Genomic DNA, 18,343 nt, shown 5'->3' with positions numbered 1-18,343 from the left:
AATCAATTTGATAAGAAGATCTACGAACATAAGCATTGTGTAATTGTCCAGGGATTCTTATTTATTTGGTTAAAATTAAATTGTCGGAAGGAGCTACCATTTGAGCATGCTGAGAGGGGGTAGGAGGGGTCCTGATCCCGAAATCCCGGCTTCAAAACATGGAATCCTGAGGTCCCGAATTTAAATAAATTTAAATCCTGACATCCCGAATTCTAAAAAAGAATTTCCGGATCTCGAAAGGGTCAATCCCTAAATCCCGACCTTAAAAACAATCGATCCCGAAGTCCTGATAAAGGTCCTATCCACCCTCATTTGAGGAGGGGGGCTTGGATGAAATTTGAAAAAAGGCAAGACAGGCTTTTGAACAAACCGGCAAAGGCAGGATCAGTAATTTGGCATAAAAAGCAGGATGACAATTTATGAAAACAAGTTCAGTAAACTAATGAAAATTGCAGGTCCGTAAAGAATGCCACGAAAAATAAAAAATGCAGGACAATAATGATGATTACAACTATAAAAAAAAAAATGAAGGACAAAATTTTAAAGCCTAGCCCCTCCATCCCCCTCCTCCTGAATTAAAATGGTAGCACCCTTAGACTTTTGACTTTTTGTACTTTATTTCATTTTATTTCCCTATTATGTCTCATTGAAGATTCATTAATGGAAAATGAGTAACTTTAAATGAATTAAAAGATTAAGTGAATAACAAAGGGTGTATAGCTGGTCTTAGCAATAATGTAAACATTCTGATCATGATCTTTTAAAAGCTTGCATAGTGCACATAATTTTAAAACGTAGCAATGAGTCAGACTATGAGTAAGAGTTATCTTTTCTTAGGTGTTCTGTACCCCCTTAAGTTCTTAAGTATAATTATAAAAACGAGGCAACCATGACATATGTTTAGGCTTTTAAAATCTTGTTCCATTATAAAACTGATCAATTTTAAAACATATTTCTATCAGAGAACAGAATATATAAGTTTGTGCTTCAGTTTTGGTAATGTATGGTCATATAAAAAATTATTCAGATACCAAGTAGGAGAATACATTGTGATAAAACATGGTGCTTCATTGATTCCTGGAGTTGTAAGTACCAGAATGAAATGTTTATTTTGTTTTATTCTTGTTTGTTAAAATTAGTTCTGTTTGTTTGAATTTTATTTGTTAACTTAGATGCAGAACTAACTTGATCAGAGAATTTGGTATATCAAAGGACTCGGCTGGATCACCTGTAATAGATAAACCTCCTATACTAGATCTTTGGTGTAAGGACTCAAAAAGTCTAAACCCAGAGGTGGTTTTAAAAAGATTGATCTTTCTTTTAGTTAATGGGTTTACTTTTGATTACTGCTTTGTGATTGTAATAATAAAAAAAAAGAACAGTAACTAATTAAAATCAAAGCATTATTTTGTATCATTTAATAGAATTTGGAAAACTTAGATTTTTTGTTTAAATCAATAATGAATAAATTTATAGATTTGGAACTATTTTTTATTGCAGGTGGATGATTGGCCATGGGTTAGATTTTTCTGTAAGGCCAAGAACATGTGGACTTTAAATGACACTCGACACACTATTCTTCATACAGATGTTCATTCAAAGATTACCTCCCCAGATATTGTAATGTGTGGGAGCAGAATTTTATACAAGTTTTCAGGTATGAGTTTGAAAAATAAGTTATGCAGCCCATATACTAATTATATATATTTAAGGAAGGACTATAATATTTTTTCTGTCTATGAAGAACTATTTTTAAAAATGTGGTGCACACCGCATAACTCCATTAAACTATTTTTAAAAGGAATGACTGTAATGATAACAAAACAATGTCAGTCAATCAGAAGACGTGTTACATCTAAAATTATTCATACATGGACTTTATACATATTTTTTTCATAATTTAAGTTATAAGGCAAGATAATTTTTAAAGTTTCTGATTGATTTAGAAAACTGTAATGATTTAAGGCTGAGGGTTATCTAACATTATTTAAAAGTGCGTAATTTGCATTGCCTAATTTGTTAGTTAATTTCTTATTGTTTATTTGTAGAGAAGTTTTAGCTGCAACAGCAACAGAAAAGGAAAAGTGCACTGAACTGACATGTTTATTTAATTATTTGATTTAAAAATCAATGACTGTAAAATTTAAATATTGTAATTTTGTTTTACGTTTCCTTCAAGAACATATTCCTTAACAGAATAAAGAAAGTCAACTAGATCTTGCAATATAAGGAGTTTTATGTGTTATATAGACCTATTAAATGTTCTAAATCTCTTGGCAGCTTTCTGATATATATTCATTCAGGAAGGTTTTGATTCTTGTCTCGTTACCATTTTACTGAATATCTGTTATTCAATTGTGATTGTGTGTTACGAGAAAAGTGTGGGTCTCGCTCTGCTGTAGCATATATATCTTATATAGAATTAACTGCAATTACAGCCATGGCATGCTTTATTTTTACCTCAATAATTCAAAAAGATACATTATCAGAATAATTGAACATGAACACAAACAGGATAAATACAATTTCCAATCATTATTGAACAGAGAAAAATGTTTTCTTTCTGCTCGTGTCCTTGTTACTCACACGACATTTGATTAATTCCTACAATTCACTTGGTAAAAAAGTACTTGAGGTGCTTAAAAGAGAACAACATAGGTTAATAATAAGTCTACCTTTTATCAAAATTAAAACCAGTGTATCATAGTGTGTTCAAATATCATTTGAAAATATAAAAAGTTTGTTCCGTTCTGTGTGTAACGGTGTCCTTATTGTTTGTGTTTCTAAAATATTTTTTTGAATATTTTTTTTTTGAATTAGACTATATTTGTCATTTGTTCCTCTTATGCATTATTGTTAACATGTATCATATTATTGAAATGCATATAAAGGTCTTAAAATGGTGACATTGAGACACCATGTTATATACGCAACAGAAAATTTCACTGGTAAATTACCTAAAATGATGGAAAAAACACTGTACAAACTATCTAACAGATATGTTTTCTGAAAAGAATAGATATTTTCCTTCCCAAATACATAGATTATGCTGTTATTTGAATCTTTTAATTTTTGACTCATGATGTCACAGCTCTGTGACCAATATCAAATTTCTCCACACGTGCAACTGAGCATAATATTTCTTTAAACATACACAGCTGTGAAATACATTTCTTTTGACATCTGTTGTGAGTAGAAAGTTTCTTATAACATCTGCTATTTCTGAGTAAAATTGACTTTTTATGAGGTACCTAACACTACAGGGAGATAACTCTGTAAAATTCAACTAAATATTTTTATCACATTGTACTGTTATTGAGATTTTAAGCTTCTCAATTATCAAATTAGTATTTGTCAAACTGCTATACATCCAATGAAATTTGTCAGAGAAAGTATGTGGCTCAAGTTTTTTTTTTAAATCATATTTTTTGTCAAAGGGTCACAAGTAAATATTTTGTCAAAATTTTATGAAAATTAAACAAGCAAAATTAATTTTAGTCAACATAGTCAAGGTGTTTGGTACCACCTTTATCCTACATAGCTGAGTAAAATCTATATTATAGCATACACATTGGAGTTTAATATTGCCATTTGTGACTAACCTAACGCTATGATTGCCCTCTTCCTGACTGCCAGTCTGGGACTAGATAACTGTGGCAACAAGGATTGCATAATACTAGGATGGAAACTGATCAACAAACCTAAAAATAAGACAGAATTAAATAAAACCTTAAAATTAAATAGAACTTTATAAATAGACATAACTGAAGGACCGTAAACACGGTAAAAGGGATGCAACCCAAATTTATACTTGATTATTGTTTTGTGTTAATAAGTAATTGTGTACAAGTTTCATAAGTCACCATAATTATTGTCCCGCTGGACTAAAAGTTTTTATTCCTGAGTGTGTCTTTGAATGCAGGTTTTACTGTCAAATTTTCAAATGATGTAAAGTTTAATTGTTTATTTATTTGAATGCATCTAAAATTGAAATCTAATTTTCGATAATGTTTATTATTGTTTTACTTAGTTAAATCTTGAAGTGCACTCACCTCCAAATCTACTCAACAAATCCCCTAGTATGTCTAAGGCTTCTAATTGTACAGACATGTCTTCTTGCTACAATAGAATATCTGGATATCAGATGTGTACCAAGATCTTTTAAATACTTTTCAACATACATGTATGTAAAATAGTCAGACCATGCAGTATCATACATGTCATATTAAGAGAATATCAATACTGTAATTTCTAGTCAAAGCCAGATAAAAAGTTTCTATAGTAAACAGGGTTTCAAAAATATTTGATTGCAAGTAAGACATTATTTTAAATCCTATTTTATAATTTCCATTTTCTTTGCTTTCACAACTCATGACATTAATGTCAATCAGGACAAACACTTTGCCACAAAACATGAAAAAAACAAGAATGTGTCTAAAGTACACAGATGCCCCACTCACACTATCATTTTCCATGTTCCATGGACCGTAACATTGGATAAAAATCTAATTTGGCATTAAAATTAGAAAGATTATACTATAGTGAACATATGTACTAAGTTTCAAGTTGATTGGGCTTCAATTTAATCAAAAACTACCTTGACCAAAAACTTTAACCTGAAGCAGGACAAACGGACCAACGGACGAACGAACGAACGGAGCCACAGACCAGAAAACATAATGCCCCTCTACTATCGTAGGTGGGGCATAATTAGGTTTAACATTACTTTGTACTCTGAATTTGGTTATATAGATCTCCAACAGTTTGTCATTACAAAATCAGCATAACTTTAACAGAATAGAAGAGAAAACCTGAAATGAAAGACTTCAATCATCATATCTATATCATCTACGTCATAGTAGATCTAGAAACAGAAATCACTCACTTTAGAAATAGCACTGGTAAGTCTGCCTGTTATCTTTTTACATATGCTGGATGCTAGTGCAGTAGAAGAGGGAGGCAACTCGCTGATCACTGTCTTTAAACCTTAAATAAAATAATGTTGTTTGCATTAAGAAAATATATACAGAGACTGAGGTATTGGTTGTCATGCCTCTTTATTTTAACACACATGGGATATGATAAAATCAAATTTACGCAATGAAATATTATCATGATCTCATCTTTATCAAAAATTAGCGAAACGAAAAATAAAAAAAAAACTCTCCACTCTTCATGGTAATCAATATGAAATTAAATCGTGCGTTGTGGTCTCATAACATGTGCATGATGTGTAAAATAAGTGTGAAATAGATAATGTTGGCGTTTTTAACACTTATATATCACTGTAATGTATGTATCAATTGGCCATTTTAAGTGAAATGTCTATAAAATTCACTAGCCACAAGAACATTTTATGTAAACTCTACTTGTATATGAATCTCTAAACAGTTATTTTTTAGCAGATATCAACATACTTACCAATACTTGAGATATCTCTGAGCTGTTCTTTATCAGATATCATATTACTACAAAGTGTATCTACAATGGTCTCAACTTGAAACTCTTTCACTTTATTCACCAATGGTCCAAGGCTGAAACAAAAACATAATTGTATTATTTTCTTCAAAAGAGGCAAAATTGAGGTGTTAATAATAAAGACAGATTGTTGGAAAATACAATTTTATTTTTTTTGGAAAACTGCAACAGACATGACAGGATTGAAATTACAGAATATTTTTTTTAACTTCTATATTATAGCATTATTTTCATACAGAATTTAATAATAATAGATAATTAAGGTCTTTCCTTTTACAAAAGGGAAAGACCTTACTGTATTTCTTTTGTTTATTATTATTATTCTTCCGTTAAACTTTGACAAATTTAGCCGCGTTAACCGTAAGACGTGTCGCTTTCATATTCACACTCTGTATAGGTGTCATGAATACCTATCTGGAACTCACCCTGTGAGTCGAAATATTTTGTCGGTTCGGATTAATCCCTCCGAAACCCAAAAACCTTGTTATCGTTCCAACACCGTAACCGTAATAGGTAGACAAAAAACACAGGGTGAAATTTGTTCAGGACCAGACCCCGGTTCTTCGTTACATTTGGATCGAAAAGATTCAACGACTCATTGGTAGGGTTATGCCCCTATGAAAATTAACCGGTGTCGGTTGACCACCAAAACTCAGAAACCGTAAGTCGTAGACACCTAGGATCTTCACCAATCATCATCAATTCATGTATCTTTGAAAAATACCTCAAGGTCAAATTTGTATGTTGACCTTGACCTTTGACCTAACACCTTGTTATGGGATAATCTCAGAAACCATTATACTTACAGAAGTTTTGAATAGTGGAAAATGTTTGGGTCATTACGGCGCAACTTTGTTACATTTTGACCGAAGAGATTTGACCTTTTTTTAAGGGGCATAACACCTGTTTTAGGTTTCTGGAAAGACAAAATCAGCTTTTACTATATAACCAAAGGTCCTAGACCCATGGGGTCTTCGGCAATGACATTGGGGACTGATGACCTTGACAAAGGTCAAAAGGTCAAAGGTCAAGGTCATGTCCCAGATAGCGAATTTAGTGTTTTTAACCTTATTTAAACGATTTTCAGTGTGTTTTAAAGCTTTTCAATACATTCTACGTCTATTTGAACATTTATTTTACATTACAAAAGGAAAGACCTCTCAATTGTTCAAGAACAATTGACAGTTTAATTTCACATATTTTTGTAAAAATAATGACTATCACAATATAAATAAATTCACGCAGAAATATTGTTTTACAATAAATGCCATATTAATTGAATACATTCTACATCCAAATATCCTCCTTATTATTCTAACAATGATTTAACCCATTCATATATATACAATAGTTTGACAATGAGGAATCTTAGATCATTAAATGAAATCGGGTTAATATACCAAACTTATCATATACTAAGACTAAATAACATATGATTTTTACCGTATGATAATAGCATTAAATTAAAGTATTTTCCATATCTTCCGAATTGGTGCTTAGCGGGCTGATATGAAAAGTTTATCACATGCCTTTCCGTAACGTTATCACATGGCATTCCGGTGATACTCGGCAAATTCCGGAAAATACACCTCAATGCTACGTTTTCAGTGAAAAACATTACAAAGTAGTGTACAAAACAATTATTTGAATACTGAAAGTATATTGTTTAAAATAATTAAATTAAATTTAAAAAAAAATTTAATTAAATAAATGCATTTTTTAAGTTTTTCTGTAACATAATTTAGAAAGTTATTTTAAAAAAGTTAACTTTTCCAAACAATGTTCATTATATATATTGTTGAATTATTTTTGTGTCGATTCGTCCATATTAAAATATTTTTTTTTCTCTGATAGAAAGATTTCATATTGAATGTATCAAATTTTGGGTCCGACGTCTGTGAACTTTTTACTCTTTCAACTTCTTTTCGGGAACCACGTAGAAGGATCAATATATAAATCTGTTATTTTTCTCTACTGTTGAAGCATATGATAAAAAGATCAAAACATGTCATTTTTCATATCGCATGTATTATCAGCCCTCGAGCCATGAGGCTCTTGGGCTGATATTGAACCTAGGGCTGATAATACATGCGATATGAAAAATGCCATGTAATAATCTGATATTATACAACATTGGCAAAGTTACAGCCCTGATAGAAATTTGAAAAGCCTTGACTGGTGTGCTTGTGGACAAGCATGTCCAAACTGATTAGTAAAAGATACACACCATTTAACAGCTAGATTCTGGACTTCACCATTCTTATCTTCCAACAACTTCAGCAGCATCTTAACAACCTACAAAGAAAGAAAACACATTGATATCAGGTAATCAGGGTATCAATGATATCAGGTAATCAGGGTATCATTGATATCAGGTAATCATGGTATTATTGATATCAGGTAATCATGGTATCGATGATATCAGGTAATCATGGTATCAATGATATCAGGTAATCATGGTATCATTGATATCAGGTAATCATGGTATCATTGATATCAGGTAACCATGGTATCATTGATATCAGGTAACCATGGTATCATTGATATCAGGTAACCATGGTATCAATGATATCAGGTAACCATGGTATCATTGATATCAGGTAATCATGGTATCATTGATATCAGGTAACCATGGTATCATTGATATCAGGTACTCATTGTATCATTGATATCAGGTACTCATTGTATCATTGATATCAGGTAATCATGGTATCATTGATATCAGGTAATCATGGTATCATTGATATCAGGTAATCATGGTATCATTGATATCAGATAACCAGGGTATCATTGATATCAGGTAATCAGGGTATCATTGATATCAGGTAATCATGGTATTATTGATATCAGGTAATCATGGTATCGATGATATCAGGTAATCATGGTATCAATGATATCAGGTAATCATGGTATCATTGATATCAGGTAATCATGGTATCATTGATATCAGGTAACCATGGTATCATTGATATCAGGTAACCATGGTATCATTGATATCAGGTAACCATGGTATCAATGATATCAGGTAACCATGGTATCATTGATATCAGGTAATCATGGTATCATTGATATCAGGTAATCATGGTATCATTGATATCAGGTAATCATGGTATCATTGATATCAGGTAATCATGGTATCATTGATATCAGATAACCATGGTATCATTGATATCAGGTAATCATGATATCATTGATATCAGGTAATCATGGTATCATTGATATCAGGTAATCATGATATCATTGATATCAGGTAACCATGGTATCATTGATATCAGGTAATCATGATATCATTGACAGTGATCGGGAAGGACGTGCGCCTTGCGCCTTTAGCGCATATTCACCAAAAATGGCGCATAGAGTGACAAATGTAAGCGCCCACGTGGCGCACGATATTTTTCACATCGTTTTGAAACGTTTAGATATCGTCAAATAGTTTTCCGATCGTGTTCCGTGCAGCCATGTGTGTGTACACAGTATAATGTTCCTCCAATCATAGGAGCACCCATATATTTTTAGGACGTCTCGGGTGTTTTCCTATGGTAATAATAGAACCATGCGGTTTAACTGATAACCCAAAAAACGCAATAAACCATCATTCATGATATATTTTTTTATAAACAACTTAACATTTGTGAAATTTGGCTATTACAGACGAGATTTAACCCTAATAATAATCTTTTTATTTAGTTTAGCTTGCTATTATTTCGATTGAAAACCCCTGAAGCCTTTTTATGAATATAGTTTTTGTCTCCATAAAAGGCGCTTAACTGTCCTTGTCATTTTTTGGTCTTTGGCTCGTTTTGACATTTTGTAAACATGACTTCAGCGAATTATTGATTTGTTCTATCAATTAATGGTACTCTCTACTGTTATTCTTGTCATCTTGATGAAGTAATAATAATAATACAAGAAGTGCAGAGGACGTTCCTGAAATGTCCTCTAATACGGAACATCTGGAATGAGTATGGTATCGACGAAGACCCAAATTTAATGTTAAAAAAAACATGAACATGAACAAGCCAAGGCAACAGTAACAGTTTATACATTGTAAATAAAGGTTTATCTTTAATATTATCCGTTTTGGAAGAAGTTATTGTATATATTCATTGAAATTACAGAATCACAGGAACAATATTATTTAAAATCATAAAGGTAAATTTGTACCAACACCTCTTTTCCAAAACATGAGAAAATAATGATACTTTTTATTTTTTTACAGAAGTCAATTCAAATGGCCCACTCATTTGACAACATGGCCCCATATTTTTTTAAATGGCCCATTGAATTTATTTTTGAGGGGCCCTGGGCCCATAGTGGAAAAAACCTTCCAGATCACTGCATTGATATCAGGTAATCATGGTATCAATGGACATTTTACCATCATTTGGTTTCTCCCTTATTTTAAATACAAACATATTTTTCATTGTTTTATTCTATATTTTGAAAACTTTATAATTTCCTGCATCATCAAATTTCAATTTGAAGAATAGTTAACATTGTCTAGAAAAAGTTTATTAGATATATGACAATTAACAATAATTTGAAGAAAAAAAACAGCATTAAATATTTCAATCCAGTGTTCTACCAAGAATTTTCCAATAGCACTATTGAAATTAACATAGCACTGGTTTTCAAAAAAATATAGAGACAAAAGTCACTATACACTCCGTTTTGAAGACTGTACCGTGACCTATAATGATTTGCTTTAGCAATTGTGACTTGGATGGAGAGTTGTCTCATTAGCACTAATACCACATCTTCCTATGTCTATTTTATAAAATCATCTGAGAAAGCACCACAGTAGAAAATAAAGCACCACGGTATAACAGTGCTTTAAGCCCCTTGGGTGAACACTGCAATCTAGATCTGCAATAGCTGGGAAAATGTGTGGTTCCAATTCAGACTATCTGTTGTTTACAGTACAAATGTAGTTCAGAAATTATTGGGAAAAATGTGACAGTGTTCAATGGTGTTATAAACGCAATAATTTTAACTTGCATTTAAAATTTTGTATTTTGAAACAGGATTTTTCACAATATCACAAAAATTAAAATTGCCTTTTAGACAAAAATGACAATATCACATTAAGATTCATTTACACATGTATACAAGGCAACTTGTATATAGAAAACACATAACAGTGAATAAGTTACATAAAAGGATAATTTTGGTACAAAATCTAGTTGAAAATTTATTCATGTAACTTTGAAAAGAATAGTCACTGTTAGCCAAGGCTCTCCCTCTGTGTTGAAGACCTTGCTTTGACCTATAATCATGATAATGGTTTTTCTTTTACAAATCGTGACTTGGATCATCGCTGGGATCGAGAGTTGTCTCATCGGCACTCAAACATCATGTACATGTACCACACACATATATCATAATCCCAATTCTAAGTTCATGAAGTTAATTACTGCTCTATATTATATATCATGTATATGGATAAAATAACTTAAATACAGCATATCAACATACATGTACCTGAAGTACATCAAAATTATTACCCAAAATTTGAAATGGTCAATTTTCTTTTATATTTCAGAAATAAATATTCTTAACATCATGAACATGCTTAACTGATATGGCTATACAGTATAAAGTTCTATGAGTATGAAACAAACCTTTCTTTCACTATCATCATCTAACTTTATAGAATCTTTCTGAAGTTCTGTCATCAAATCATTTGTAGCCATAAATCTAAAGTCTTTATCGTTTGAAGTCATCTGTAACGCAAAAATAATATAAACTTAAGGTGGTACCCAACACTTTAGCTAAAATTAATGTGGGTCGTTTAATTTTCTTAAAATTTTGACAAAGTATTTACTTTGACCCTTTTACAAAAATATAAAAATTTCAAAAAATTTGAACCAACCGTTTTATCAGAAAAATTACACTGGTTATATAGCAGTTTGACAAACACTTATTTTCATCATTGAGAAGCTTAATATTCCCTTATCAACACAACGTAATTAAAACGTTTAGCTGATTTTACAGAGTTATCTCCCTGTAGTGTTAGGTACCACCTTAATTCCAGTTTGAATGGTTTTACAGTATTAATTTCTGGAGCCCTTTATAGATTGCTGTTCGGTGTGAGCTAAGGCTCTGTGTTGAAGGCCGTACCTTGACCTATAATGGTTTACTTTTATAAATTGTAACATGGATGGAGAGTTGTATCATTGGCACTCATACCACATCTTTCTACATCTATTAATTGACAATACTGTGTTCTTTCCTTACTGTATGATTATTACTCACTAGATTGTTTAAAATTGTGTTGTTTTCATAACTCATGCATGTATGTCAGTAAGGGATACAAAGTTATTTCTTTTACTTGAAGAAGTATTAAAATATCATTATAATTATACATTTATATTGCTTAATTATGTCCCTTAGATATTCAGGAATTCGTTCTCTCGTTGTCAGGGTTTCCGCTGGCGGTCGCCATTTTCGCAATTTGCGAAAAATAATAATTGTGGCGATTAAAATTCGTCAATGGCGAAAGAATTTGGCAAAAGAAATATACATAACATTTATTTTCAACCATCTTGTTTATTTACTTTTTTCGGATTTCTCAGTCTTTACCTGCATGACCTGGTCAGACAATACTCTGAATTCACCTTGAACTCGTTAAGATTTTGACAGAAAATCAATAATTAGCTGATTGCATTTTATGCCTATCGACATCAAAAGACTAATCCATAGGCGGATCCAGGGGGGGGGCCCTGGCCCCCCCCCTTTCGTGGGAAAAATTTGGTTGATTATATAGGGAATCACTAAAGCATGACTGGAGCGGGCCCCCCCCCCCCCCCCCTAGGTCAGTCAGCGGGCCCCCCCCCTAGGAAAAGTTCTGGATCCGCCACTGTAATCAATAAAGGTTTTAATTGTAATGACAAAATGATATGGTTGATTGGCGTTCGTTACATGTCACTTAAAGGATCTTTTAACCACTTTGAGACGCACATGTTTGAAGCAAAATTTTGACGACTCCTCTCCTTCTTTTAATGATAGTCCAGAAAAGAATACTTGCTATGAAGAAAAATGTTCAAAAGCAAGAAAGGTCTCTAATTTGAAACTTTATCATTCAACTTTGATGTCGATAATTGATTTGAATGGGTACTTTAAAGTTGATTCAGTGACACACGTGTTTCAAACATAGTTTTACTTACACATGTATTTACGATGGTCTAGAAAAGAAAACTGTTGTTATGAAGAAATTTATTCAAAAGATTGGGAACAACCCCTCTAATGAAAATAACCCTCCAATGTTATGAATACACCTTACATGAGGGATCAATGTCAAGTGATCAAAAAACTTTTGTTTTGTTGTAAAAAACACTTCTTAGTACAAAAGGACACAGGATTTATATTATTTTTGAAAAAACTTGGCCATAGAACTGTGACATCTTTCAGGTAACCAAGATTTTTTTATATTCCAGGATTTATATCTTCTTTAATTTCAAAAGTAAGTGGCCCCTTCTTTTAAAGTTGATCAAAATATAATCAATTTTCCCTATACAGTTCTTTCTTTTATAAGGTAAATGTTAAGTATTTCGTATTTATTTATTACAATACATACTGTAAGAATAGTTTTAGAGAATAACCTTAGACAGCAATGGGGCAAAATAATCTTATTTAGGTTTGAGGGGGGGATTCAAAAGAAAGATATATATTTGTGTCACATGGCGAAAAAAATATTAAAGTGGCGAAAAATATATTGTTTTAGCAAAAGAGGTGGTGAAAAAAATAATTGATCCAGGGGAAACCCTTCGTTCTCTTATACAATGTAGCATTTTAATTGTTTGTCCTTTGCAAATGTCTTTAGGCCAAAATAAATAATAGTGTGTTTCCGGTTTCCCGACCCTACCTCCCTTTCTGACGCCGACCCTAAACATTTTATTGACAAAAATTAAAAAAAGATCCGACTATTTGTTTAGAAAACTACAGATCTTTAAAACATTTGATAGCAACGACCAATATGGATAAGTCAAGCGTTTCAAAAACCAAGATTTTAAATAAACAAGCATGGCTTTCAACAACCGTGCAGCGTATTTAATAGCTGTCAAATATGCAAAATGTGATCACATGTTTGCAAATATAATGACATCAATATGAATTCCGGATAATTACAATATGATGAATGTTTTTAAAGAACAACATGATGGACCTATAGACGAAAAAACTTTTATGACATACGAAAACATATGACAAGACGATAATTGACCAATAATTTTAAGAGTAAAATGAGATTAATTTACTGCTAAAATCAATCTAGCTTTTGTTGTAAAAAATGCTCTTACGAATGTTGTAAAACACTGTTCTCGGACGTAACATAACGGCTGTTAATGCTTTTGGGGATTTGACAGTTGGAGTTAATGATGACAAGAGGCAGACAATCAGTCAGGGGACTTACTTAAATAAGTGATTTTCTAAATCACTGATTTAAGTAACATTATTTTCATAAAGGTTGGAAGTTAGAGTTGTCTTTCTTTAATAATCACCTATTTAAGTAGTACAAATTAATCACTATAAGAAGTGATTTAATTTTATTGTAGCTTTAAATATAGAATACTAATGATCCAGGGACTAATTATGTTTCTAAACTTATCAGAACCAACATCTGTGTTGTCTAGGATGACCAGGTCATTTCAGGTGATGACCTTGTACTGAATCTAGGATAATGACATAAAAATCACTTGTTTAAGTATCAGACCTCAATTTCCTTCCCAAAAATCACTTCTTTAAGTATCATTCTTTAAATAATCCCTACTAATTTCAACACCCCTGAACAGTGAGATTTTTATCGCGAACAGTAGAATTTTATTACATAATCTGAAAGATGAAACCTTGAACTTCACAGGAAAAATACTCCCACTGCTGGGAAAAATCTTTTAAGAAAGTATCAGTTCATTATGTAAAGCCATTATTATAGCATTTTTTCAACTAAAATAGAATTTTCAGCTAAATGATAGCATCAAAGGCAGAAGCCTTTCTACTTAAAAGAAGCAAAAAGTTTATTTTTTTTCAATTTTACTAATCAAAAGATATTATTTAAACCTATGTGTTTAAAATTTGGAAAAAAATACAAAATTCCAATTTGTGACAAAACCATGATTTTGCTACTCAAATAAGTAATTTAAAAATCACCTATTTCAGTAAGTCCCCTGACTGACAATGCGTATACCGAGAAATAGAAAGCTTTCCCCAGTAGGCAGACATGGTGTATGATTCATGTTCATTTATAAATGAATCTGCCCCTGCACCATGTCTACTTTTATTTTTTTTTAATTTTCTCTGGCTGGCCCACAACAATTTATACCAGAGAAGGAAAAAAAATCATGCCCTATTAATATCTACAATTTTTTTCCATGTATTAAATATGAAGACAAAGATTCTCACTTTTCTCAAAACCTGAAATTTTAATATTGTCAGAACCCCACTCCTCAAGATTAAATTCTGTCAAACATCAAAACACATCTACATGTATTTATTAAATAAAGAGGGTGGAAGAGTATTACCCCAAAAAAATCATAAGCCGCTGCTTAGCATCAATTTACAGTGATTCTACTACTAAAAAAAGGGGGTAGGAGTCTGTTCCCACATGTACAATGTATACCCTGTGTGTCATTTACATTGTTAGGTTCAACGAGGCCAAACAATAATACCATGCCAGATTTTTCACTGCCATTTTTTCTTTAAGATAATTAATTGGCAAGAACATATTCCTATTACGGCCCATGAAATTCGTAAGTTTATTTTTATATTTCTTATACTTTATACAGAAAATTAAAAAAACCTGTAGATTTAATTAAGTACTAATAAATATCAAAGAAGCATGCAGGTACATCAAATGATTTCATTTTGAATCTTTTTCTGCTGTCATCGATAGAAAAAAATAAAAAGTTTTCATAAAATAAAATGTTTTCCCTACCTACCCTACCTAATTTTTTTCGGGGTGAAATAGGAAACACACTATTTATTTATTTTGGCCTTATACTTCATTCAAAGGTATTCATCATCATGATCACGTGTTCATAGACCAAAAAAATCTCATTTGTCTGTAATCTTGAAAACACTGCTGATTTAAAAGTGTCCAGGGGGTAGTCTTTGAAGGCCTTGCACAATTATTCAACATCTTTCAGCGTTTAGTTTCTTAGTTGAACTAATGAGATGAAACATTGAGTTCTAATAAAAAATCAAGCGCTACATGTAACCAGAGAAAATTAATTAAGGCTTGTTTTCTCATTCCTATACAAGAGAATTTTAGGAATTGCTGAAAAAAATTACAAGTACAAGTATTATTTTTTTGAGATTATTAAGGGGAGATCACTTAAACCTTATAAGAAAATTTGGATATATAATAAATTAACCAACATAAGAAAATTATCATTTACTTCTTCAAAATAAATAAAAATAACTTGTACACACAGTACCTCTGACTTTTAAATAAAACAATGAACATGATGAAAAGGATTTACAGGACTTTTTTATACCTTGAATCAGTAAAACATGCACATGGATAGTTTTGTTCAGGATTATTGAAAAGAATTATCTCCCTTTTATAGGCTCTAATTTATTGTCAATGAAAATCAATGTTTTTTATTATTAACTGAATTATGTGATCTTCTTTTTACCTGAATCTTCAACATTGTAACACAATATGTATCTAAATTTTTTTTTTTAAATATTTGTAGGGTCCAATAAATAATCAAGGATAAAAGAGGGTATCTGATATCAATGCCCTCTACTGCAGTGCAGGCTTCAAACAGTCCTTTTTAGCTACTCTTAGCGTCAAATTGGTTAAAATTTTACCGTGATTTATATAATCATCCTTGTTGTGACTTGTCAAAGGTCTCAAATATTATGTCGAAATCGATGGGTCACTGTGAAAACTGTTAAAATATGGAAAAATAAAGGTTTGCAGGTAGGTGAAACTTACATAAATGAAGAGATAAATGAAAAATGAACAGATTGATGCCCGATTTACATAATTCCAAGGCCGTCAGTCGACATGAGAAGCGATGAAGCAGCGCATCTATTTTGGGTGGGCAAATATCCACTTTTTTATATGGGACGAGCTCTGACATCCCACGGCCCAAGCTTGTCTGGCAAAACAGCCGTTGGACCGACCGCTTGAATTTTTGACCCACACAACAATCACTTTTTCATTGCGGTGTCAGATATTTTGCTTTATGACGTTAAAATTTAACGGTAACCTGTATGAATTCCAGTAATTGCGGACAAATGCTAGCGATAAGGTGTATTAAATCCCACTATAGCAGACATTGCCATTCTCAAGAGGTCCCGTCCCGCCCATCTTTGCAAGGAAAAAGGGCGTTTACAAATTTCTTTTTTTCGTTACAACAGAAATAATCCAATTCAAAGATAGAACCTTTTGTTTTCTATCGTAAAATAAGTACGGTGCCGGCAAATATTTAGATCATGACAAATGACGTCTACCTTTTCCAAAAGATTAGCGATATGATACGATACACTCGCCATTTTTCTTGTTTCAACAGAGAGCAAAGATGATTGAATTTATCTGTCAGTTCTGTTATATTTCTTCTTTCTCTGTTTTTTGTGTGTCGGCTTCACATGCCAAAACAATTTTATTTTCGCAGAGAAATGGCAGTTTCCGCTTAGCGACCTCTATGTGACAAGGGACACAACTTTTCTTTTTTTTCTAATAGATTGCAGCCCAATCTTTAAACAAGTTGCTTTCTTTAAAAAAAGAAATGCAATCGTAAACCCAAATGCTTGTTTGGTATTAAATATTAGATAATTGTTTACTTAAGATGTATTGTTTTATATAATTATTGTGTATTATAGATGTGCACATGTTTGTCAATAGACAATAGACAATACTTTATTAATAAACCTCAGACACATAGGTGTACAAGAAGACATCATATATACACGTATACACATGTTTATACTCAATACATTCACACTAAACATAATAATGCTACATACATGAGAAAATATAGCAAATGTCAATTTACAAACTACCATAACTTTCAACTAAAAACCAACATAAATCACAAGTATCGTGTAAGAATTTTTAAAAATATTGCCAAGTTTTTGTAAAGTTCTTCATGACAAAATGTTAATGGGGTTTTGAAAATGTAATTTGAGCATTAATTTATACATAATGGAAGATAAATTGTTATTTTCCGATAACAAGTTATTCCAAAACAACACCATTTTACGTTTAATAATGGTTTCCAAAGGGAATCTTCCGAGTTCCCCATACACCATATAATTTGGTGTACTGCTTCTTAATTTCAAAATGTTTTTGCAAAATTGAAGGTGTATTTTCTCAATGCTTTCTTTATTTTCAAATCCTCATACCTCTGAAGCATATAATAAAACAGGACTAACCAATGAGTCAAAAAGTTTTAGCTGCAAATCGACGGGAATACATATATTTTTAATTTTTCGGTAAAGAGCATACAAAGACTTCTGTGCTTGAACAAGAAGTTTTTTTCGTGCTGTACAAAAGCTACCGTTGTAATTGAAAAGTACACCAAGGTAGCAGTAGGAATCAACTATTTCAATTTTTTCACCATATATCATAAAATTCTGATTTCTTTTTACTTTCCTTTTACTAAAAATCACTACTTTAGTTTTGCTTGTGTTAATCTTAAGCTTCCATTTTTTACAATATTCTTCAAAACATACAAGGGTTTTTTGTAATCCTTCTGCACTTTCAGACAATAGCGCAGTATCATCTGCGTACAGTATAATAAACCATTTAACATACATTTCTAATGATTCCAAGCACAGCTTTGAAATATTATTTATACTTTCTATATTATTTTCCACAAAATAATTTTCTAAATCATTTAGAAACAAAGAAAATAAAAAA

At 31.7% G+C, this 18,343-nt stretch overlaps 1 protein-coding gene across 2 annotated transcripts in view; it reads right to left on the bottom strand.

Moving 5' to 3' along the window:
- The window catches only part of LOC139499553 (cullin-associated NEDD8-dissociated protein 1-like), a 57,810-nt gene extending 40,670 nt beyond the window's left edge, over positions 1–17,140 (bottom strand). For both annotated transcript variants that reach the window (XM_071288278.1, XM_071288279.1), the window contains exons 1-7: positions 16,936–17,140; positions 11,100–11,201; positions 7,706–7,773; positions 5,422–5,534; positions 4,886–4,986; positions 4,053–4,119; positions 3,603–3,701 (exon numbers count right to left, since the gene is read on the bottom strand). In XM_071288278.1, coding sequence (XP_071144379.1) covers positions 3,603–3,701; positions 4,053–4,119; positions 4,886–4,986; positions 5,422–5,534; positions 7,706–7,773; positions 11,100–11,201; positions 16,936–16,977 — 592 coding nt within the window. In that variant the 5' untranslated portion in view covers positions 16,978–17,140. The remainder of the gene's footprint in view (positions 1–3,602; positions 3,702–4,052; positions 4,120–4,885; positions 4,987–5,421; positions 5,535–7,705; positions 7,774–11,099; positions 11,202–16,935) is intronic.
- Positions 17,141–18,343: the final 1,203 nt, after the last annotated feature.

Source organism: Mytilus edulis, chromosome 12 (assembly GCF_963676685.1).
Source record: "Mytilus edulis chromosome 12, xbMytEdul2.2, whole genome shotgun sequence".
In the NCBI taxonomy this organism is placed as follows: Eukaryota; Metazoa; Mollusca; class Bivalvia; order Mytilida; family Mytilidae; genus Mytilus; species Mytilus edulis.
The sequence above is the reverse complement of the archived record's forward strand: the minus strand, read 5'-3'. Positions and strand labels throughout refer to the sequence as shown.